Genomic DNA, 23,503 nt, shown 5'->3' on the forward strand with positions numbered 1-23,503 from the left:
TGGAACCAGAACAGTTCACCAGTAATCGGTGACATAGGGCTGTATCCAGTGCTCTTTGTCGGCTAGCACAATGGCTGTTGTGCTAGCTAGCAAGTGTCAGTTTTGCACAGAAGAGGAATCCAATCAGCTGTGATAGTGAAAGCTTACTGCACAACAGTAAGCTTACTGCACATGCAGTCTGTTGTGCAACAAAATTAACCCACAATCTGTTTATGATTTTTCTCATGAGACAATGTTCTGGACTTTGTATGGCAGCTTAAAACATGTTCAGATAAGCCCAGCAATTACATGGTACGTGCTGAGCATACTCTCTCCTTCCCATGTCAGCCACTGGGGCTCATGGGATTGTCTGCACTATGTTTGCATTCTCCAGAGGCACACACGAGAGGGATGAATTAGATAGCAGTATGAAGTATTTAGTAGATTCCCAGGCCCATGTAACCATTAATAAGAATCCCTCTAAATCTTTCATATAGGGAAATATTTTATTCACACTGAGCTGGGAGAATGACAGGGGTATGAATGTCAGCATTTGCCGTACAATTGTTCCTTCACCTACAAATTGACCAACATGGCCCTGGAGGTGGCTTGATGGTGTGCTTTGCTTATGCAGATGTTAGGTCAGGAAGCAAGCTAGACCCAGGTATTTCTGAATAACGCTCCTTCCTAGTTCTTCAAGTTAGTATTTCACATTCACTTCTGCTGAGGAAGTGACTTCTTGAAAGACTTCTTGGAAGACTTCAACAGAGTTGGCAGAACTGCAGCATGGTGACTTCCTGCAAGGGTTTTCTTTTTTGTGCAAAACGGATGCAGGATAATGACTTCAGGCTGAGTGCACAACTGCTGGGAAGGGAAGCTAGTGGTGGCTGTTGCTCATTGCAGCTGGTTGGGTGAAAAGGAAGGAGCCCAACAGCAGGTGGAGCCAGAACCAACAGCAGGCAGATTTTGCAATTTCTAGTTTCCTCCCCATCCTGCTGAATTTTGCAAGGGGAACACCAAGGCTAAGAAGGAGGAAGCACACAGCCAGAACCACCCTCTGAACTGGCTGCAAGTAAGAAAGCAGGTTGAGTTTGTGAGGCAGTGATCTATTTGCCCTAATGGACCAGCCTCCACTCCCTACCTTCCAGATGTATTTCCCCCTCTTTGGGAGAGATGTATCTGAAGCAGTGCAACCCAGCACCCAGTTCTCTGACCCAACCAGCCAGCATTCCATGGCCACTTTGTATACTATTTGTGTTGAACACTCTGTTCTTTGGGTGCTCCTGCCTCAGGTTCCCCAACCTCACATTCTGTACTTTTGTAAAGCTTGGAGTTCCCAACATCTGTGGGTACCTCCTTGCAGAATGGGAGGTGCTATTTTCAGCTAATTATGCAAAACCCCTTGCACCCAGCCATCACAAATAGAACAAATTATATCCAGGCAACAAGGAAGTGGTTGGCTTATACCGTATTTTTCACTCTATAGGATACACCGGACCATAGGGTGCAGCATAGGAGGGGGAGAACGGGAAAAAAACTCCCCCTCTCTGCTCAGCGCCCCTTCCATTTCTCCTCCCGCTTCACCGAAGGGGTGCTGCGCAGCTCACCCTCTCTGCGCAGCTCTCCTGCTGTGCTCTGAAGGCTTGCAGATAGCTGCCTGAAGCCCCCGGGGCGCAGCCTTTGAAGCCTCCGCAGAGCAGCGGGGTGCCTTCACCCTGCTGCCCTTCAGAGGCTTTGCGCAGCTAACCCCAAGCTAGAACAGCGAGATGGAGCGCTGCGCAGCGCTCCGTGTTCTTGTTCTGGCTTTGGGCTTAGCCGCGCAGCCACAATCGCTCTATAGGATGCACACACATTTCCCCTTAATTTTTGGAGGGGGGGAAAGTGCTTCCTATAGAGCGAAAAATACGGTAGTATGGATGGCGATGGCTAAGGCCTACAGCCATTACTACTTATGCTTGCAACTGCCAGTCAGCATATTAGCCAGAAAAAAGTTTGAGGCACAGTCAATGAACTTTTAATTGAAATTCAGCATAATATAGATCACGGCTACATAAACTACAGAATAAAGTCACATCCCAAAATTATGATGCCTTCATTCTGTTGCAAATAAATCCTCTCAAAATACTTGGAAAAGCCCAGGTGTGGTGCTGATCACCAGCGCATGAGCTGATCACATTCACAAATGTAACAGGTTCAAATCTCATTGGTACCCTTGAACATCTACCTGATGCGAATGGAAACCAGTTATATTGTAGCAAATTACAGCTGTTTGTCATTCTTAAATCACAGCACTATCTTGTCTAGCAGAAGCTTAGGAATGTATCCAATGAAATCCTACTTGGAGTAGGCCAACTGAAATTACTGGAGCTAAATTAGCCGTGTCCATTAATTTCTATGGGTCGGCTTCACTGGATACAGCTCTTAAGAGTTTACTTGTACTGTGATTATATGAACTCATTATATATAACTCAGAAGCAAATCCCACTGAGTTAAATGCTAAGTGTGCATAGGACTGAAGACTTAATCTTGAATAGATTCTGTAACTGTTTCACAGTTACCTTATTGAAGTCCGAAAGCTTACATGGTTTTCTGTACAATATATAATATATACATGCATGAGAGATAAGCTACTGTCCACACAAACACACTCACATAGGTAAGCACTGAAACACCAGCAGGCTAGCAAAATCCAAAATAAAGAAGACTGAGCTATCTTCAGAGCCAAGTGGTCCAGGAGAAGAGGTGAAAAGAAGCTAATGAAACAAAATGACTATGGTGGATCACAAAAGCATTACAGTGGGAGAGGCATTCCCATTCCAATCTCATATTTTGCTTTCTTGGTGGCTTCAGCTCACAAGAAGTGATGTCACATGCAGAGCAGCATTCAACTAAGTTTTACTCAGAGTAGATCTATTGAAATGAATGGACATAATTAAATTACATATGTTAATTTCAATAAAGCCACTCTGAGTAAAACATACAGTGGTACCTTTGAAGTTGAACAGAATCCGTTCCAGAAGTCCGTTTGACTTTCAAAACATTCAGAAACCGAAGTGCAGCTTCTGATTGGCTGCAGGAACCTCCTGCAGCCAATTGGAAGCCCCATCAGATGTTCAGCGTCTAAAAATAGTTCTCAAACCAGAACAGTCACTGGTTTGTGGTGCTCGGGAGCCAAAACATTTGAGAACTAAGCTGTTTGAAAACCAAGGTACGACTGTATTTGAATACCACCCATATTCTGGAAGTGATGACACAGTAGGTGGTGCACTGGTATTGTCCATGTGTATATGATCTACTCCTGCCCGGAAACCTATGCCCCCACTGTGGAAGGACATGTGGATCCAGAATTGGCCTCCACAGTCACTTACAGACTCACTGTTAAAACCTTGTTTATGGAAGACAATCCTACTTGGCTACAAGTGATTGCCAAAGAAGAAGAAGAATGTGAGGAACCTTTTTCAGCCTTAGGACCACATTCCGTCTTGGCCAACCTTTCAAGGCCTACATGCCAGGAGTGGGTGGGGCCAGAGACAAAAGTGGGTGGAGCAACAGATAATGATTGCAGTCAGCTATATTGGAATCAGAGGTTTTCTATACATACATGCAACTCTGTCTTCCATCGAAAAGGCAGTACAATAGTCCAAGGACACATTTTCTAACCTCAAGTTCAGTTCTCCCTATTTACATATCGGTTAGCATTAAAAAAAAGTCTGCATGAAAATTCATCTGCATTTCATTGTGAATTTCTGCTCATATACACATATTTGTAAGCAATCTTGCTTAATACACACATTTTTTTGCAAAGCAATTCCAATTAATGTAACACATGTTTGTATGCTATTATCATGTTTATGGGTGTGTGTTAAATTAAATGTGGGTGAAAAACTGCTGCGAAATTTAGAGACTTCACAATATTGGGAAGGAGGGCTGAATTTCAGTTCACCTACTGTTTCAGAAAGTATGAATCAAGTAAGTTTGCCTTTAAATGCGAACGAAATCAAATTTCTCCCTCATCCTTACCTGCCCATGAGCAAGATAGAAACCTGGGAGTGTAGGAATGACTAGGGGTGAAAGGGGGAAGTAGGAGAGGCACGGACCATAGCAGGAAATCTACCACCACTTCACCCTAATCCGTACCCACACAGCCTGCTCTGCTACGGATAGCGATGGAAATAACTCTCAGTTTTAGTTCTTTTTCTTTCTCATTTTCCCCATCTTAAGTTCAGTTTCCCACATTTATGCAGCAATTTGCAAAAATCTTTTCCAAAAGAAATCTCATGAAATTCCTTCAGTGTATTAGTGCCTAATAAACACATTTTTGCCTTCAGTTTTGACTAACACATGCATTTTTTATGTTATCTTCACTAATGTCCACACTGCCCCCCTGATACATGCATTTTTGTAAACATTGTTTGGCTGCAGAACTGACTGGAGAATCTGGACACATGCAAATTCAGAAGGACAGCTGTGTTTTGGTTCTCATACTGCTTCAGATGTTGTGAATTTGATAGATTTGACTTTAAACATGAATTGAATAAGATTTCTCTCCCTCTCATCCGTAGCTACAGATCTACCCACCCGGCTGTAGGCAAGAGGGAGAAGGGAATCTGCTATATTGTCCAATTCCTTTCCAGCATTCTGTCCCTTCCAGAACCACATCCCTTCTGTTTTCCTGCCCTCCATGTCCTTCCTCTCCCCAACTGTGCCCTTATTTGATATCCAGGGAAAACTGGAACCTAATACATCAACTGCATCTTTGGCTGCAGAATTTTTTTCATCTCAAGGGCCACATTCGCCATTAGGTAATCTTACAGGGTCCACATGCAAATGGGCAGCAAGAGTGGGCAGAACAGTGAATTTGACTCTTACCTTTGTACAGTAGGCTACTTTCCAGCTATGCATGTTTAAAAGGTTTCACACACTCACCCCTACTCATCTCTATCTCCATCCAGGCAGGTAAGGAGCGCAATCACAGTTCATTTGGGGACTCATTCTCAGCAGGTAAAAGCTGCCAAGGAGGGTGCAAAGCAAGGCTGTTGGGGTGTGTAGCATGGGAGAGCATCAGCAACCAGCCAGAGAGGCCCGAATTTCCCCACCTCTAGACTATAAGCGCCTTTGGTCTGCTCCAACCTGCCATTTATTTTTATGAGGAATTCTGCTGTTTAGGAAGAGAGAAAGATTCATTAATGGGGTGGGGTTAAGGAAGCAATAAGGGGCTAAGGAACATCAGGTGAGCAAGACCTTGTCAAAGGGCTGGGTGGTGAAACTGCCAGTTCCTTCCAGAATAAAGCAGAGAAGTTGAAGAGGAAAATCAGGCTGGCCATCTCCATAGTCCTGGTGGACCCTCCTCTTCTTTATCTCCTCGTCTACGAAGAGCTGTACTTCAGGTGGGAGCTGCTCCGATCGAGGCCCAATTCTTGCCCATTGGCTTTCCACTTCCCAACAGAGCCCTTGTCATCTGTTGGTGCAATGCCAAGAGCTGGTCTCTGGCACCAGCAACAAAGGCATGACTATGAGAAAAAAACCAGAGATGTTTAGGGCTTCTGAAGAACCACCCTACACCACAGCCCTAGGAAGATGACAAACCTGCAGGGTATGGTGGCTAGAGTGTTGGACCAGGATCAAATAGCCGCTCAGCCATGAAGCTCAGTGGGTGATCTTGGTTGGGCCTGTCACTGTCTCCTTAGTCTAGCTTATCAAATCAAATGAGTGGGAGAACCATAGATGCCAGCATGAGCTCTTTGGGAGGAGAAAAGGTTGTGCTGAAAATGTAATGAATAAATAAAGGCTCTGCCAAGTCCCCATCCCAGAGAGAGGCTGGGACATCACTACCAAGGGTAGGCCAAGATGGAGACAATATTGCATTCTATGCTGTCCTTGAGATATTTTTTTCAGGATGTTGAAAAAATTGCAAATCTGGCTTTTTGACCTTTGGACTCAATTAACACTGTGATAAGAAAATTGTGCGCCAGTTTCAGTCCTTTGGGTTCATCTCACTCACTGCCTCTACTGCAACAGCACTTTAATATATTTCATCTGATTAATTGTGGCGCTTATTTGTTAAAAGGGTTATATATTATTTTATTGAGGATTTTATTGTTGATCATTGCCTTAGACATTTTTTTAATGGAAAGGCAGGTCATAAATGCAACAAACAAATAAAAATCCCAAGAGGTAACTTTAAATGTCTTTGGGTAATGATACTTGTTCTGCATGTGCAAATGTATTGAAGAACAAGAATACAGTGGTACCTCGGGTTAAGTACTTAATTCGTTCCGGAGGTCCATTCTTAACCTGAAACTGTTCTTAACCTGAAGCAGCACTTTAGCTAATGGGGCCTCCCGCTGTTGCTGCACCACCGGAGCACGATTTCTGATCTCATCCTGAAGCAAAGTTCTTAACCCGAGGTACTATTTCTGGGTTAGCGGAGTCTGTAACCTGAAGCGTATGTAACCTGAGGTACCACTGTATATTGAGATGGCAGGTGTGGGAACTCTTTTGCCCTCCAGATGTAACTGAACTACAACTCCTACCAGTCCCACCAAGCATGGTCAATGCCCAGGGACAACGGTCAATGACAGTGGTACAATGGGTCAGTGCGTCTGGCTGTTCATCAGAATTTTAGTGGTTTGAGCTCACCCAGAGATGGTTATGGGCAGGATTCCTGCAATGCAGGGGGTTGGAAAAGTTGACCTTTAGGGTCCCATCCAACTCCACAGTTCTATGAAATCTATGATGATGGCAGTTGTAGTTCAGCAACATCTGTTCATAATATTGGGCAGTATTTTGTTTTAATATTAATGTGTTTGGATCACAACCTGCCCTAGGGTGAAGGCTCAGTAAGAAAATATAACAATAACAACAACGACATCTGCACTAGAGAGAGAGAATTAGCCCCAATAAAGTTTTCTCCTCCTCGTCCCAGTAACAACTTGGCTGGGGCACTTGGGCCTTTCCCCTGCACCTCCATAAGCACAATCCCGATCCTACCTGAAAGCAATTCTTAAACTTCCGGCTGACAAAATAGAGAGCCACGGGGTTGATGCAGGAGTTAAGCGAAGCCATATTGATCCCAAAGTAATCCATGACCAGAAGGAAGCTGGAGTAGAGAAGAGAATGGAGAGTCAGTGCTGTCAGAAGGGAGCATGATGGCAGCTGCATGTTTCAATCCTTTGACAATTCTTATGGCCACCGGTATGCAAACTTTGTAGAAAGGGCTGTGGTTGAGAGCACATGCCTCATATGTCAATGGTGTGAGGTTCAACCCCCTGTTGTCTCCTCTTAAGATTATCAGATAGCAGGTGATTGTAAAGACCTCTGTTTGGTACTCGGTAGAGCTGCTGCCTGCCAGAGTTGGCAGTGCTGGATTAAAAGGTCAAATAGTATGACTTGGTATAAAGGCAACTTCCAGTGCCCTGGGAGTCTCCAGAGTTTGGCAGTGGGTTCCCAGCAGAGGTGTGGACCAGCATAAAGTACACAGCAATGCCAACATTTGGCACTGGTCTTGCCTGGAAATTTCAGTGATCAAAATGCATTATCAACAGCTCATGAGTAAGTCTGAAAGCCCTATATGTTGAAGGATCCCCTTATACCTCTTGCATTCCTTCACCCCTTACACCATATCAGCATATGGACCACTCATACATCTTGCTTTTAGTTAAGAGTAATGTGGACAATACTGAGTTAGATGAACCAGTGGTCCAAATCAGTATGAAGTGGCTCCCTGTATTTCTAACACTGGAAATGGCCTTTTTAATTTCAGGGAGGGTAGAGATCTCTTCCACCACCAAGAAGAAAATAAGGAGCTTCTGATATTGAGCTTACCTAAGCAGTTCACACCTATCAGCATCTTGTTGACTATAAATGGTCTTCTTAAGTATCCTGCTGAGATGGAGAGGTAGCCAGCAGAGGGCGAATATCACCACAAGGCAGAACACTGTCTTGGCCACTTCCCGGCGCTGGAATACCAGCAGTCCAGTCATTGAAGTTAATGAATGAAGGAGCAACAAAAGGCAAAGATGACATGAGCATGTGTATAATATGGTAAAGACATCAATATGTGTATAATATGGTAAAGACCCATTCTTCACACCCAAGCCCTGTCTTTTCCTGTCTTTCTGCTCCCCTTTGCTGTTTCACGCCCTGGTTTCTCTGTTGTTCATCCTGCACTATTATGAGCTGAAAGTTCAGCTATTTGCTGAGTGATATACAGAGGCAGAGACCAAGGAGTTGCTTTACTATGTTACTGTGCCCACAAATGCAGGACTTTGGACAGTTCCACTGATTAATAATAATAATAATAGTTATAATAATAATAGTCCAGCCTGAAGTCTGAACTGACTCTTCCAGAAGACAAGAAGCTGTGATGGAATCTCTTTCTGGAATTATTTTTTTTAATTGCATTTATGGACCACATTTTTCTCCAAGAAGCTCAGGGTGGCATGCACAGATCCCCACCTCCTCTCTTAGTCTCCACAACAACCTCATGAAAGCTAAGGAACTCTCTAACCACTGCACGATGTTAGCTCTTCAGATGACTGCCATATTCTGGTATTAGGGAATATCCAGAACATCCCCAGAGTCCTGCATGCCAGGAATGGAAGCAAGGGAAGGATGTTCATATTTCACCAGTTGCATGAGGGAGACAGGCTGTCCAACCAGAAAGTCCACCTCTGTATCAGAGCATACTACTAAAATTCAGAGGACAGGCCACTATTCATTCAGGTGTTCATTCCCTGGCATCTCCAGCTGTGGCTCTCCAGATATTGTTAAACTCTCTCTACCCCAGATACAGGCAATGAGCACAGACGATGGGCAGTGGAGCCCAAACACGCCCATAGAGTCACAGGCTCCCTATTGCAATGAAAGAGATTTCAGTTAGCAGGACATCTTCTGGGTACTTTGCACTCAGTTCCTGCTTGTGAGCTTTCCATAGGCACCTGGTTGACCCATGTGACAACACCAGATTGCCCTTTGGCCTGATCTACCACAGCTCTTCTTATTTTCTTATGAAAGCCACTGCCAGGCAGAGCAGGCAAAGCCTGGCCATGTGGTCTGGTGGCCTGACGTCATTCCTTGCATCTAAGCTAAGGAACAGGGTTTGTTCCCTTGAGCCTTGGTTGGGGGACCTCACCCGTTTCATGTGGTCGTTGAGTGCTATCCTCATGCCATTCCTCTTGCTCAGCATCTCACATGACATGAGGGAATAGAAGACGCCAGTGCAGGCCAGAGGCAGGCAGAAGTAGAAGCCAAAAAGCCACCAATCTTTCACATCCTTGTAGAACTGCAGATGGAAGGGAAGGAAGGTATGAAAGCAGCTGCCTCTCCAAGGGAGCTGTTAGTTGTTGTGTGGAGGGTGGGATTGCCTTGGGGACTTTTGTCCCTATGCCACCTGTGGAACACATGAAGACCAGAGATGGACTGAGCCTTTGATTCCACCATGTTCTGGTTTCACTGGCATTCAGTTGCTGAGCTGTTCCACCCCCTTCCCTCCCATGATGTGCCATTACATCCCATTGGCTATCAATGGGTACTAGCTATGATGACTATACTCTGCCTCCAATGTCAGAGGCAGTAATGCTTCTGAATACTAGTTGCTAGGAGCTGCAGGAGGGAGGGTGCTGTTGTGCTCAGGTTCTGCTTTCGGGCATCTTGTGCACATTCGGCTGGCCACTGTGAGAAAAGGAGGCTGTACCAAATGGGGCTCCTTTGGCCTGATTTCTCCAAGAAATCAAGTGCTATTCTTATGTTCTTATGTTACGTTAACTGCATGCTATTCTGCCCTGCTCCACCTCATTGTATGCATTCCCTTGGATCCGGCTCCAAGAGGCCACAGCTCTCTATACCAGCCCAGGAAAAAGCAAATGGAATCATCTCATTGTATGCATTTGAGGCTCACTTTTAACATAAGAATACACACTTTGATTCAGTTTGCATTTAATGGCAAATTTACACAAGTCACATTTTCTGAAGCAATATGCAAACCAAAACACAGCCATTGTTCAAATTTCCCAATTGTCCAAATTTTAGGAATGCGGTTCTCCATCCAAATAATGCGTAAAATAATAAATAAATGCATAAACTAAAGTGTGCATGTAAATGTACACATTTGTGAAAATAGCATACAAAAATGCAGCTCAGTACCTGCCATGACCAGCCCAGGGGAAAAACAAACCAGAATCATGGAACTCTACATAGGCTTGTAGAGTTGGGAGGGCCCACAAAGGTAATCCAACCTGAACCCCCACCCACAATTTGCAACAATATTTGTATTAGGGAAAATTGCATATAAAAATGTGTAAACAAGGGGGAAATTGCACCAAAAAAAGCTGTCTATGAGAGCTGTTTTACAAAATAAGAATTCACAAGCTGATGCGGAAATGTGGGGAGCTGAATTTAAAATAGGGGAAATAAGAAGCTGTAGTTGACAGACTGGCCCATCCCTTCCCTTGGTTGTTCAAATCATCTGGCTGAACAAGAGAGAACATACCGTCATGAAGCTGGATTTCTGTTCAGCGGCCAGCATGCAGACCCAGTGCGTCTGTTCACGGTAATTCAGTTCCACCAAGTCAAAAGCAATGGCTTCAGGGACAGCTAGGATGATCGCCACTGCCCAGATTAGGGTCACCTCAACAGCCTTCCACATGGGGATGCCAATCCCTTGAATCCGGCTCCAAGAGGCCACAGCTCTATACCTGCCATGAGCAGCCCAGGAAAAAGCAAATGGAATAATAGAACTGTAGAGTTGGGAGGGACCACAAGAGTCATCTAGTCCAACCTCCCTGCCGCACAGGGAGTCCAAACTCCCACACACTGCATGGACAAAATACAGCAGGGGAGTTGAAGGTGGAAGTTTCAGCCCAGCAACATCTGCAGGACCACATTCCTCCTCTAAAGACAGTGTAGCTCCACTGGGCTGAAAAGACTATCCACCACAGTGTTCAGGGAAGAATGAAGAGGGTCAATGAATTGCATAGGTAGGGCTGGCTAAGTGAATGGCTTGACAGGAGGCAACAAATGTGGTCTGTTACCTGTCTATGCTGAGAGCACAGAGGCTGAGGACTGTGATGCCAACGGAGGCCTTCTGAATGAAAGGCACCAATTTGCACACCTGCACACCAAAAGGCCAGTCTTCTGCAAGCAGCTGAAAGAGAGGAAGCGCATCATCAGCATGCCATCTCAGTGGAGAACTGGATTCTTATAACTTTGTACTCATTTCTTTGCATGTGTAGGGGCATCAGGCAAACCCATACACCAGCCTTTGACAAGTTGGTGCCCACCCCCGGCTTTCTGGTTGCCAGGAGTACTTTTTAATATTCAAAAATGTTCCTTGGTTGTAGTCTACAGTCCCATTCTTCACATTCACCATTGTATCACCTTTTTCTGTTGTGTAGGTGTTCTAGGCTGAATTGATGCCCATCTATTCAAAGCTAGCCAACAACAAAATGCTACACAAAAATGCTAAACATCCCCTCGCCCTAGTAGGAAACATGGGGGCCTCAGTGGTGCAGCAACTGCTGTGTACAAGATCACTTTAATGAACATATAAAAAGGCCTCATACAGAGTCAGACAATTGGTTTATCTAGTTTACAGACAGGGAATCTGTGGCCCTCTAGATATTTCTTCATTGCAGCTTCTAGTGTGCCTGACCATTGGCTGCTGTAGCTCTGGCTGATGAGAGTCAGAGCCCAATCACATCTGAAGTGCCACAGGCAGTAGCGAATGGGGGGAGGGACTGTGGGGGACCAGTCACAATGGGCATCAGTCACTACTGAGTCCAACTAAGGATGGATAAAAGGTAAAGGACCCCTGGACGGTTAAGTCCAGGCAAAGGTGACTATGGGGTTGCGGCGCTCATCTCGCTTTCAGGCCGAGGGAGCCGGTGTTTGTCCACAGACAGCTTTCTGGGTCTTGTGGCCAGCATGACTAAACCACTTCTGGTGCAACGGGACACCGTGATGGAAGCCAGAGTGCATGGACATGCCATTTACCTTCCCGCCACAGAGGTACCTATTTATCTACTTGCACTGGCATGCTTTCAAACTGCTAGGTTGGCAGGAGCTGGGAAAGAGCAATGGGAGTTCACTCCGCTGTGGGGATTCAAACTGCCGACCTTCCAATCAGCACGTCCAAGAGGCCCAGTGGTTTAGACCACAGCGCCACTTGCATCCCTATGAGTCCCTATGAGTCCAACAATACCGTTCTGGCTATGTGTAGCCTCTTCCCTAGAAAAAAATAAATCTGCAAGTTCTTGTATGAAATGCAAGTGTTCTGCTCATGTAACAAATACTGTATGTAAAATATCAGTCAGCTGTATTTTGAAGAATGTCAGCTGAAAAGCAGAAAATAATTTCTGATCATTAGATGAATGAACTTTGGAAACAAAATAGTTATAAAGGTAAAACATCTCAGTTTTGAAAACTATTAGAAGAATTTATGAAAGCTCTCCTTACATGTTCAGAAATGATTTGCTGGCTGAGGAAGTTCCTCTTTCCTTTTTTAAAAAGCTCTTAAATCAGTGAATCAGCTGTCTTGGAAATCTGATTACCAGACTGGTTTACTTTGAATTAGACTGGAAAGTTTTGTTTCAGTTCACGCTAAATATTGGATTACACGGATACGGCAAATAATAAAATGTGGATTAATGAAATAAATTGCGTAACAGTTAGGATATTCCATTCAACAACCAGAATGAGATTTCCTCTTTGTGTTAGGTCCTGAACAACTTGTCCAGTTTATAGAACAGTTGTCATACACAGCCTATTAAGACTTTGAGCTTTGGTGCAGGAATGAACTTCTATGAGTAATTCAGCTTGAAGTTCTAAGCCATGGGAAACAGTTAAAATTAGCCATTCTCGGACCATAGGTGATAGCCAACATTAGTCATAGAGTAGACCCACTGAAATAAATGGTCCTCAGTCCATTTCAATGGGTCTAATGGGTATGACAGGCTCCATCTGCACCATACATTTAAAGGGCTAAGATACTATTTCAGCAGTCATTGTTTCCCCCCCCCCAAGCATCCTGGGAATTGTAGTTTATTAAGGGCAAAGAGAGCTGTTACAGGACCCCCTGTTCCCCTCCCATAACAACATTTCCCAGTGGTTTAACAATCAATCCTGTTCTCTAGGGCACTCTGGGAACTGCAGGCTTTTGCAGAGAATGGGTTCTCTGCATTCTCAGCACTACACTTCCCAGGATGCTTTGGAGGGAAGCTATGGCTGTTTAAAGTTGCATGCTGCTGCTTTATATGTTTAGTGCAGATGGGATAATAATAATAATAACAACAACAACAACAACAACAACAACAACAATAAACCTGTTAAGTTGTGGGTGAACATATCAGACAACACAGCAATTCTTCAAACAGCTCTTGTTTATTCACAGGCCCAGAACAGAACTGGACTGAAGGGTTCAGCCAACGTGCTTATATAGAGCTCCACTAGAAAGCAACAGTAACAACTTTCTGTAATTATCCAATCACTGAACGTCACTTTCAATTCCTTATTTGCATATGTGGATCTGAGTGAAAACTATCTACAGTATCCCCCTGCTGGCCTAGGGTGAGAACTTCAGTGCATAACAAAACCCTTCCTGCATATGGAAAACTAGTATGTCAAGGCAGGGAAAGGGATCTGCTGATCTTTATCCTTGAGATGTTAGTTTTTGGTGTGCATGGCACTTCGGAAAGCTTTCAAGCATTCATTCCCACCCATTCATTGCTTATTTCACCCCTTAAAGATAGAAATGGTAGCAGTCATGAATTGCTTTAGCCCTTAGACTGCTCCAGAAAAAAATTGCTTGGGCTAGAAAAACAAACAATTCATTTGCTTATCTTCCAGGTACAGGGAGGAGGTGTCAGTATTTTCATCCCTCCCATTGCAAGGATCACCAGATCATGTTTGTTTTACTTTCTGTCTAAAGGAGGGGGAGGAAGCTACTCTTCCAGACTTCCATCCCTAGCACCGTGTGTCTTTTTCTTTGACCTGTCTAGAGACAAGATGGCAGAATGTGAGAGCTGTTTCTCTTGTACATGTTTGTTATGTTCTTTTATTTGTTTAATTAGAAGAAATAAATTAGGTATGCAACAAAATCTCCACAGCTTTGCTTCCGTTACTCTGCTGCGTTTCAGGTGCTCACGTGATCAAATGTGAGTCCACTGCACCAGGACCTATTCCTTGGGAATGCTGTGTTGATGTTCCTACGTTCCTGTGATCGGAAGGTCAGAGAAGGTGCTCCCGACACCCAGCCCATGCAGGCTGTACATGGGTGTACATGGGTGTACGGAAAGGAGGCAGACTCTGGTTGCTTGCAAGACAGGGGCTTTGAGTAGCAGCAGGAGCTTAGGGGCAGGGGGCATGCTTTGCACGAAGAAGGCATTAACTTCAGTCTCCATTATCTCCTAGCAAAGCTGGAAAAGACTCCCACCTAAAATAGAGTAAGCTGCCTTATACCAAGTCAGGCAGTTAGCCCATCCAGTTCAGTATTGTCTATACTGACTGTCAGTACTCCAGGGTATCAGGCTGGAGTCTCTCCCAGCGCTACGTGCAAAGGCTGAGGATTGTACCTGGAGACTTCTGCATGCAGAGCGGATGCTCTGCTACTGAAATATGTCCATTTCCCATCTGAAACCATGGAGAGTGTTATGTACTGAGTTGAATAGGATCCAAAACGCAGCGGTCTGATTGGTCCTAGAACAATAGGATCCAGAATGCAGCAGTCTGATTGGTCCTCGAACAATAGGATCCAGAATGCAGCAGTCTGATTGGTCCACAGGAGCCACCCAATCCAGCTCCAGGTGGAAGTGAATCCACAACCTTATTGGCCTACAGGAGAATCCCGGAATTAGCCAATCACGTGGGGCCCATTGTGTAAATAATGTATATAAAGCAGACATTCTGGGGGAACTTCCATTCATCCTCACCACTATGAGCTGAATAAAGAGCATGAAATCCACTCTCAACTCCAAGTATATTTTAGAGAGCTAATGCTCATCTTGGAGGGGTCACATAGCACACTTGGCACCATTGAATCTCAGCAGTGGGAGTGGTCAGTGATCAGTAAAATTATGACCATGACCATCACCGCTATTTTCAAGTGGAGAACAATTAGGGCTGGCTTGAGGGCACAAAGACCTTGTGTCATCACAGTGGGCTACTTCTCAGAGTGGGCAGTAAATGAATATTTTTAAAAATAATTAATTAAAAATAATTTTGAATTTTTTAAATTGCTATTTTTTTATTTTAAAAATGGACACATGGCACAAAACCCCTCTGGCAGCACAGTATCACAGCAGGAGGCCTATGGAAGCAGCCTCTAAAAAATGTTATTTTAAAAAATGGAAAATAAATAAATAAAATGGGGCCAGGCCTGGGGGGCATAAAAAACTTTTGGCATCATGGCATCACAACAGTGATCCATAAAAACAATAGAATTAATTGTTAGTGGAAATAGCATACAAAAATGCATTGTGGGGTTTTTTTGGGGGGGGAGTGTACTTTAGGAGAAACGCTGATGAATTTCCTTGAAGATTCTTCTTTTAAAAATAAATAAATTGCAGACTGATGAAGAAATGCATCTGAACCAGAACTTAAGACTGGAAAACTGAAAAAGTAAGAAACAGAGAGAAAGTGAAAAAGATTTACTTATCCCTAGGCTGCATAAAAAATGCAGAACTAAGTCAGAACTCTTAATTCCTGTGATCTGGATTCTACGCTTCAGTTAATTCAATCTACAATTGCATTCATGATTGCTGCTTCTATTTTGTATACAGTGGTAACTTGGGTTACAGATGCTTCAGGTTACAGACGCTTCAGGTTACAGACTCTGCTATCCCAGAAATAGTACCTCGGGTTAAGAACTTTGCTTCAGGATGAGAACAGAAATCGTGGGGTGGCGGCGCGGCGGCAGCGGGAAGCCCCATTAGCTAAAGTGGTGCTTCAGGTTAAGAACAGTTTCATGTTAAGAACGGACCTCTGGAACGAATTAAGTTCTTAACCCGAGGTACCACTGTATTGTGAACTGCTTCCATCTCCTTCATGGGAAATTGGCAGAGAAATTAAAGATCTAACTTAATCTCATCTTTTCTCTTTCATAAAACCACTCCTTTCTTCTTTAACCTAGGGAAGATTTTGTTCAACTTTCTATTCCTTCTCTCTGTCAGTCAAGGGATGTACAAAGATCTCTGCATCTAGAAATAGAGATGAGGGCAGTTCTTGGGAAGGCCCATAGCTTAGTGGTTACAGCATCCACCTTGCAAGCAGAAGGTCGCAGGTTCAATCCCTGACATCTTCAGATAGGGTTGGGAGAGACTCCTGATTGAACCCCTAGAAAGATCCTGCCAGTCATTGTAGACAATACTAAGCAAGATGAACCAAAGGTCAGATTGTATAAGCTGTTGATGCTGTACCAATTTCAGAGAAGGCAAGCAGGAGTAGCAGCCCTTTCAAAACAAAGTCCCCCTGAAGGAGACCCTACACTCACATGCCATGTGTCCACAACTGTTTTGGCTCCTCACCAAGGCACCTCCTGATTAATTGTAATCAGGAGGTGCCTTGGCTAACATCCAAAACAACTTGAAATATCCAAGTCAGCCTGCACAAACAGTTACATCTCACAGAAATATTTTGCACTGGAGGCTTCCCAGCTGAGTACATGCGAAAGCCGAGTTTTGCTGCTTCTCTGACATCTGACCAACTTCTGGCTCTCAGATGCAAAACAGTAGCTTGATTGTGTTCTCAGCTGCAGGGCTAAGAAGGGAGTTCAAAGAGGGATGCTTCTGCTTGGAAGTAAACACCAAGCTTTCCTAAATGCTTCTGAACCGCCCATCTCTGCACCATGGTGCAGTAGGGAATTTTAGATTCTGGACTGGGGTTGTTTGTGGACTACAATTCCCACCATCCCTAGCCAGCAGGATGAGTAGCCAGGGATGATGGGAATTGTAGTCCAAAAACAGCTGGAGACCCAAGTTTGGGAAGCCCTGCTCTGGACTTATTGGTCATATTAGGGGGTGGGGCAAGGAAAGTCCTCTTTAGATGGCAATGTGTACATGCCTTCACTTATCTGTTAATGGTCACTCTATACCATTTCAGAGAAAAGGGGAGTTATCTGGTGTCTCAATGTTCTCCCAAATAAATTACTCTCAAAACAGAAAAAGCTGCTGTGCTTGTGTCTTCCCCAACATGTGGCAAGCACTTATAGATCAAAAGAAAAGAGGACACAAATTTACATAATATGAGGGTACAGATGGGTATATCTTCCAATTTTGGTTTCCCTCAGTTTATTTTTCCAATCATAACTGCAGTTCTCCAAATTTCAACATCAGTTTGTAATGGGGGGGGGGGGAGAAGTCATGAAAATTCATCAGCATTTCAGTGCAAATTTCTGCTCGCATATACACAGTTTTGATTAGCATACACATTTTTTACAATGTCCTCAAATATAATGTTTTTTAAAAATGTTATTTTGCACAACATGTGCTTTTTCATGCATGCTTTATTCTAGTATATGCATTCTTAGACACACTGTTAGACTGGAGAACTGCACTGCTAAATTTGGAGCATTCCTAAGGATGCCTGTGTTACAGTTTCAGAAAGTGTTAATTAGGTAAGTTCACCTTAAAAAGTGAGCCAAATCAGATTTCTTCCCTATCCCTCATGCTACCCAAAAGAGAAGCATCTTTTGAGTGTTGCATGCTACCCCTAATATGGTGTTCTAATAACCCTCTCAAGATCACACAGAGTGGGGATGAATGTGCTTGCTCTGGCCCTTGCACCAACTGTGATTCATGATGAGGGAGGCAAACATATGTAGCAGACAACCTGTTCTGCTCATGGAGGATTTCCTTGTGCAACCTAGAACACCATGAGATCCAGGTTTTTGAATCTGCATGGGGACCCACAGGAACAGAAAAGTCTTCCTGTATCAGAAGTTATCCTCTCTACGTGGAGCTACCTTTGAAGGTGACCGGGAAACTACAACTAATCCAGAATGCGGCAGCTAGACTGGTGACTGGGAGTAGCTGCGGAGACCATATTACACCAGTCCTGAAAGACCTACATTGACTCCCAGTACATTTCCAAGCACAATACAAAGTGTTGGTGTTGACCTTTAAAGCCCTAAATGACCTTGGCCCAGTATACCTGAAGGAGCATCTCCACCCCCATTGTTCAGCCCGGATACTGAGGTCCAGCGCCGAGGGCCTTCTGGCGGTTCCCTCACTGTGAGAAGGGTTACAGGGAACCAGGCAGAGGGCCTTCTCAGTAGTGGCGCCCGCTCTATGGAATGCCATCCCACCAGATGTCAAGGAAATAAACAACTATATGACTTTTAGAACACATCTGAAGGCAGCCCTATTTAGGGAAGTTTTTAATGTTTGATGCTTTAGTGTTTTTAATATCCACCCAGAGTGGCTGGGGAGGCCTGGCCTGATGGGTGGGGTATAAGTAATGAATTATTATTATTATTATTATTATTATTATTATTATTATTATTATTCCAAGTTGTGGAGGCTAACAAGAATGGGAATGATGGGCCTCATCTCCCACTCACCCTCCTTGCACAAGGGATTGGTCCCATCTGCCTGGATAGGTCCCATCTTCAACCTAGTATATATGGCAGTCACCTAATTCGTGGTCACTGTTTATTGCTGAAGAGTCTTGATTCCCCAGGCACTGCATTGCAGTGATGTAATAAACTCATCCAAACTTGGGTGTTTTCTTCCTCTTTCCCAACCATGGCCAAGAGGGGCCTTACCTTATATACATTGATGGGCAAGGCAATGAGAATGTAGAGCAGATCCCCAAGAGCCAGGCTAGCAATGAGGACATTAGGCCCATTCCTCATGCATTTGTTCTTGTAGATGATCCTCAGGAGGGTGGAATTCCCAATGATGCCCACAATGAAGATAGTGCAAGACACAAACGTGTTAATGTACTTGAAGGCCTGCCGGATTTCTGTCGGCTTAGCACACATGACTGACAGCTGTGGGCCCTCTGTGATGGCATCTCCAATAAGGTTGCCTGAATGGTTGGTGGTGGCTCTGGAGTTTGTAAATATTCCAGGCTGAATGAGATTGTAAGCTTTATCTTGATCCAGAACCTCAAAGGGGATGGGGGTATTCCTGAAGCTCACTGCTGTCTGGCTGGAGACTCTCAGGATGAGGCAGGCCAGGCAATAGGCCAGAACAGGTAAAGTAGAAAACTTGCCCATTGTGATGGAAAGCTTAAAGCTCAGCCAAAGTTTTGAGTCTGTTGGTGGAGCCAGGAGCTAAAGATCTTCCCTGATCTTGCCTGTGGAAGGAAGATAAGGATGAGTTCTCTGAGTTACAGGAGAGGAGAGAAACAGTGATATTGAACAGTTACTCTGCATGAATTTCCTTAGGATTGATTATTGTTCATATAGGGGCTGTGATAGGGAACCTGTATCCTTCCAGATGTTCATAAAATCATAGAATTGTGAGCTGGAAGGAACCAAGAGGTTCAACTAGTCCAACCCCCTGCAATGCAGGAATCTTCCACCCAATGTGGCATTCAAACCCATGACTCTAAGATTAAGAGTCTCATGCTCTATCATCTGAGCTATTTATTCATCACCGTTTGACTCCAAGTGCCATCAGCCCCAGTCAGTACGGCTGATGGTCAGGAGTGATGGGAGTTGTAGCCTAACCAAACCTTGGAGAGTCATATGTTCCCCATCCCTGCTTTAGAGTGTGACAAAAACTTAGGGAACTGGAAGAGAGAAAAATTCTGTCTTCTTTTTGTAGCTACCATGAAAATGAGAGACACAACCAGAAAAAGCAAAAAAGAAAAAGAGGTCTATCTCTATCATCTATCTATATCTATCTATCTATCTATCTATCTATCTATCTATCTATCTATCTATCTATCTATCTATCATCTATCATCTATATCTATCTATCTATCTATCTATCTATCTATCTATCTATCTATCTATCTATCTATCTATCTATCATCATCTATCTATCTATCATCATCTATCTATCTATCTATCTATCTATCTATCTATCTATCTATCATCTCTATATCTATCTATCTATCTATCTATCTATCTATCTATCATCATCATCTATCTATCTATCTATATCTATATCTATATCTATATCTATATCTATATCTATATCTATATCTATATCTATCTATCTATCTATCTATCTATCTATCTATCTATCTATCTATCTTCTATCTATCTATATCTATCTATCATCTATCTATCTAACTATATCATCTATCATCTATCTATCTATCATCTATCTAACTATATCATCTATCTATCATCTATCTATCTATAATCTATCTATCGTCTATCTATCATCTATCATTTATCTATCTATCTATCTATCTATCTATCTATCATCTATCTATCTATCTATCTATCTATCTATCTATCTATCTATCTATCATCTATCATCATCTATCTATCTATCTATCTATCTATCTATCTATCTATCTATCTATCTATCTATCTATCATCTATCTATCTATCTATATCTATCTATCTATCTATCTATCTATCTATCTATCATCTATCTATCATCTATCTATCTATCTATCTATCTATCTATCTATCATCTATCTATCTATCTATCATCTATCTATCTAATCTATCTATCATCTAATCTATCATCTATCTATCTATCATCATCTGTGACTTACTGAAGTTTCAGGTGTCTTTGGCATAGAAGAGACTGTGCATCTGCATAAATCTACAATGGTAATTTTCAGTTCACTGAAACTGCCTGTAATTTATTTATTTAAATATTTTATAAACCACTTAATTGCAATCATCTCTAAGTGGTGTATAAGAATATCATTGGAAAGAAAATGAAATGTGTGCTAAATCTATGAAATTTAAGTTCAGTTAAAATGTCTGTTGGACAACCAGTGACCAGCTTTTTATTTATTTATTAATCTTCAGTCCATCTGGGCCCAGGGGTCAGCAAACTTTTTCAGCAGGGGGCCGGTCCACTGTCCCTCAGACCTTGTGGGAGGCCGGACTATTTTTTTGGGGGGGGGGGGAATTAACAAATTCCTATGCCCCACAAATAACACAGATATGCATTTTAAATAAAAGGACACATTCTACTCATGTAAAAACACGCTGATTCCTGGACCATCCACAGGCAAGATTGAGAAGGCAATTGGGCCAGATCCGGCCCCCGGGCCTTAGTTTGCCTACCCATGATCTAGGCATTGCCCATACAAGCTGGCAGCATCTCTCCGTGGTTCCAAGCTGAGAACATTCCCAGGCCTACCTAAAGACACTGGGGACCTTCTACATGCAAAGCCGATGCTCTGCTACTGAACTATGGTCCTCCCTGTTGACAGGATCACTGATGCTTGGGATTGAATCTTCGGTGCTGCTCATGCTGTGAGTTACTGCTCCTTGCCATGTATGTATGTATGTATGTATGTATGTATACATTAAACAGGGATGCATACCATATTTTTCCTACAAAGTGCTGCTAGGAATGTACAAATCTGCCAATTTTTGTTTCTCTTAGTCTTTTAATTTTCTAATATTCAGCACAGTACAATTTGCTGCATACATACATACATATATCAAATATAATATGGTTTTGAATTTCTCTCTCTCTCCCTCATCCCCTCTCCCTCACACACTCCCCCAATATAGGTTTTCTTGCACACATTTTATTTTGTGAGATAACTGCATCACAAAAATTGGAGGAGTATATATTTTGAAGGATGGCTATGCTGCGGTTTGCGTTTTATATTGGAAAGTGAAAAATTGGAAATCTTGCATTAAAATGAGAACTGAACCAATTTCTCCACCATTCCCAATTCACACAGAACCCCCATTCATTTTTTAAGCATATTGGCAGTAGGCCTTCATTTTGAAAAGCTCTTTTTTTTAACCCTGCCCCCAATTACAGATGGTTTCATTCAGCCACCAGAAAAGACACACTGTCAAACTCCATCCATAATTAGGACTGGAGAATGTATCAATTTCAGTTTCCCATCCCACATTTTTTCTTCTCCGCATTGCCGTATCAGTTTGTGGATTTGTTCATACAAGTCCTCATGAAAATTCATCAGCATTTGGGTGCAAATTTCTCCTCATATACACGTTTTTGTATGCAATTTAACCTAATATTGTTATTATTGCAAAGTAGTTTCCCTAATTTGAGTACTTTCATGACTATATACATTTTAATGAAAACTTTACCATCTTGGTACACATTACTTGGATGGATAACTGCACTGCAAAATTCAGAGAAGTGTAAATTTTGAAGGATGGTAGTGTTTCGGTTCATGTATTATTTGGGAAAGATTCACCTTTAATTGCAAATTGAATCATATTTCTCCTCCATCCCAAGCCACAATATTAGATATTTTTAAAGGATAGGACACTTAAAATATATACAGCCTGTTAAAAAAGAATATCCTGCAGGCATAACAACCCTAAGATAATTATCTGCCCTAAAAAATATTCAGTTACCTTCCCAGTCCTTTTGAAGGAGGAAGCCCTCTGTGTTGGTTGCATTCACACCAAGGATCCCTTTCACCAAGGAGAGTTATCCAACAAAGTGAGCTGGGTGGTTTTGGAAATCAGAGGAGTTTGGATCCAGCCATTTCCCAAAACTGATGCAATGAAGATGCTGCTCAGCTGTGATGTATGCCCTCCTAAGAGTTTGATGAAAAGTTTCAAAAAAGGAATGGGCCGCAATTATAGAGGACCTAAGGCCTGTCCCTCCTCTGTGTTCAGCCACGGCAGCCAATAGGCATTAGACCAGAAGGGGTGAAGGAAATAGGGCTGACATGGAAAAGCTGTCATGTGGGAGAGCAAAATCATAAACCAGTGTGTGTGCTTCAGGCAGAGGGGAGGTGGAGGAGGGAGATAGCTAAAGGAGGAAGAGAATGATGGCAGGAATTGAATCCCAAAGAGCAACCTCTGTCATATGGTCAATCGCCTGACCGTCTTGTTATACCAGGCACATTTTTACCAGTACTGAGACACAGTACTGGTAGGAATTTGTTCCCTGAGAATTTAGTAATTACTAAGACATTATTTGTGCTACACTATCAATGTAGGGCATTTTACAAAGTTTTATAAAAGGAGGCAGGTCTCTGCCTTCAAGCAGCTTACAAATCTGGGAGAAAAGTCAGACAAGAAGAGTGTGGACATACATCAATGCTTTTGTAAAAGAAAGAAAATATAATCATATATCAATATAATTAGTAATTAGATAACGTTTTTAGATTAATTATCACTAACTTCAAACTGGGTGTAATTTAGAAAAGAGTAGAATTGATATTGCTCTCCTAGACCCCCCCCAACTCTTTTTTGTGAATATTGTAGAAGCTTCTGTCAGCTTCTGCCCAGATGTTTCAAGGAGGCAGGTCCATCCTGACTGGCTCCCCCTAGCTAAGCTTAACAGGTGGGCCCATCTAAAAATTGTCCCAGGAGCTGAAGTTCTCTTGCCTTGCCTCACAAAACATTACAACCTGGTTTAACAGGGGTGGGGAACCTTTTACGCTCCACAGG

The 23,503-nt window shown here is 43.0% G+C and overlaps 1 protein-coding gene across 1 annotated transcript; it reads right to left on the reverse strand.

The window, feature by feature from the left end:
* Positions 1–1,970: 1,970 nt before the first annotated feature.
* LOC310836686 (endothelin receptor type B-like) lies at positions 1,971–22,732 on the reverse strand. Its single transcript, XM_083722374.1, has 8 exons — positions 22,457–22,732; positions 18,734–19,269; positions 11,010–11,122; positions 10,469–10,673; positions 9,113–9,262; positions 7,804–7,937; positions 6,970–7,078; positions 1,971–5,489 (listed from the first exon to the last, which is right to left on the reverse strand). Exons 2-8 carry the CDS (start codon positions 19,187–19,189, stop codon positions 5,346–5,348), a joined length of 1,311 nt encoding a protein of 436 aa, XP_083578500.1. The 5' UTR covers positions 19,190–19,269; positions 22,457–22,732; the 3' UTR covers positions 1,971–5,345.
* Positions 22,733–23,503: the final 771 nt, after the last annotated feature.

The sequence above is a fragment of the Podarcis gaigeae genome (genome assembly GCF_964106915.1).
Source record: "Podarcis gaigeae genome assembly, chromosome: Z".
Taxonomy (NCBI): domain Eukaryota; kingdom Metazoa; phylum Chordata; class Lepidosauria; order Squamata; family Lacertidae; genus Podarcis; species Podarcis gaigeae.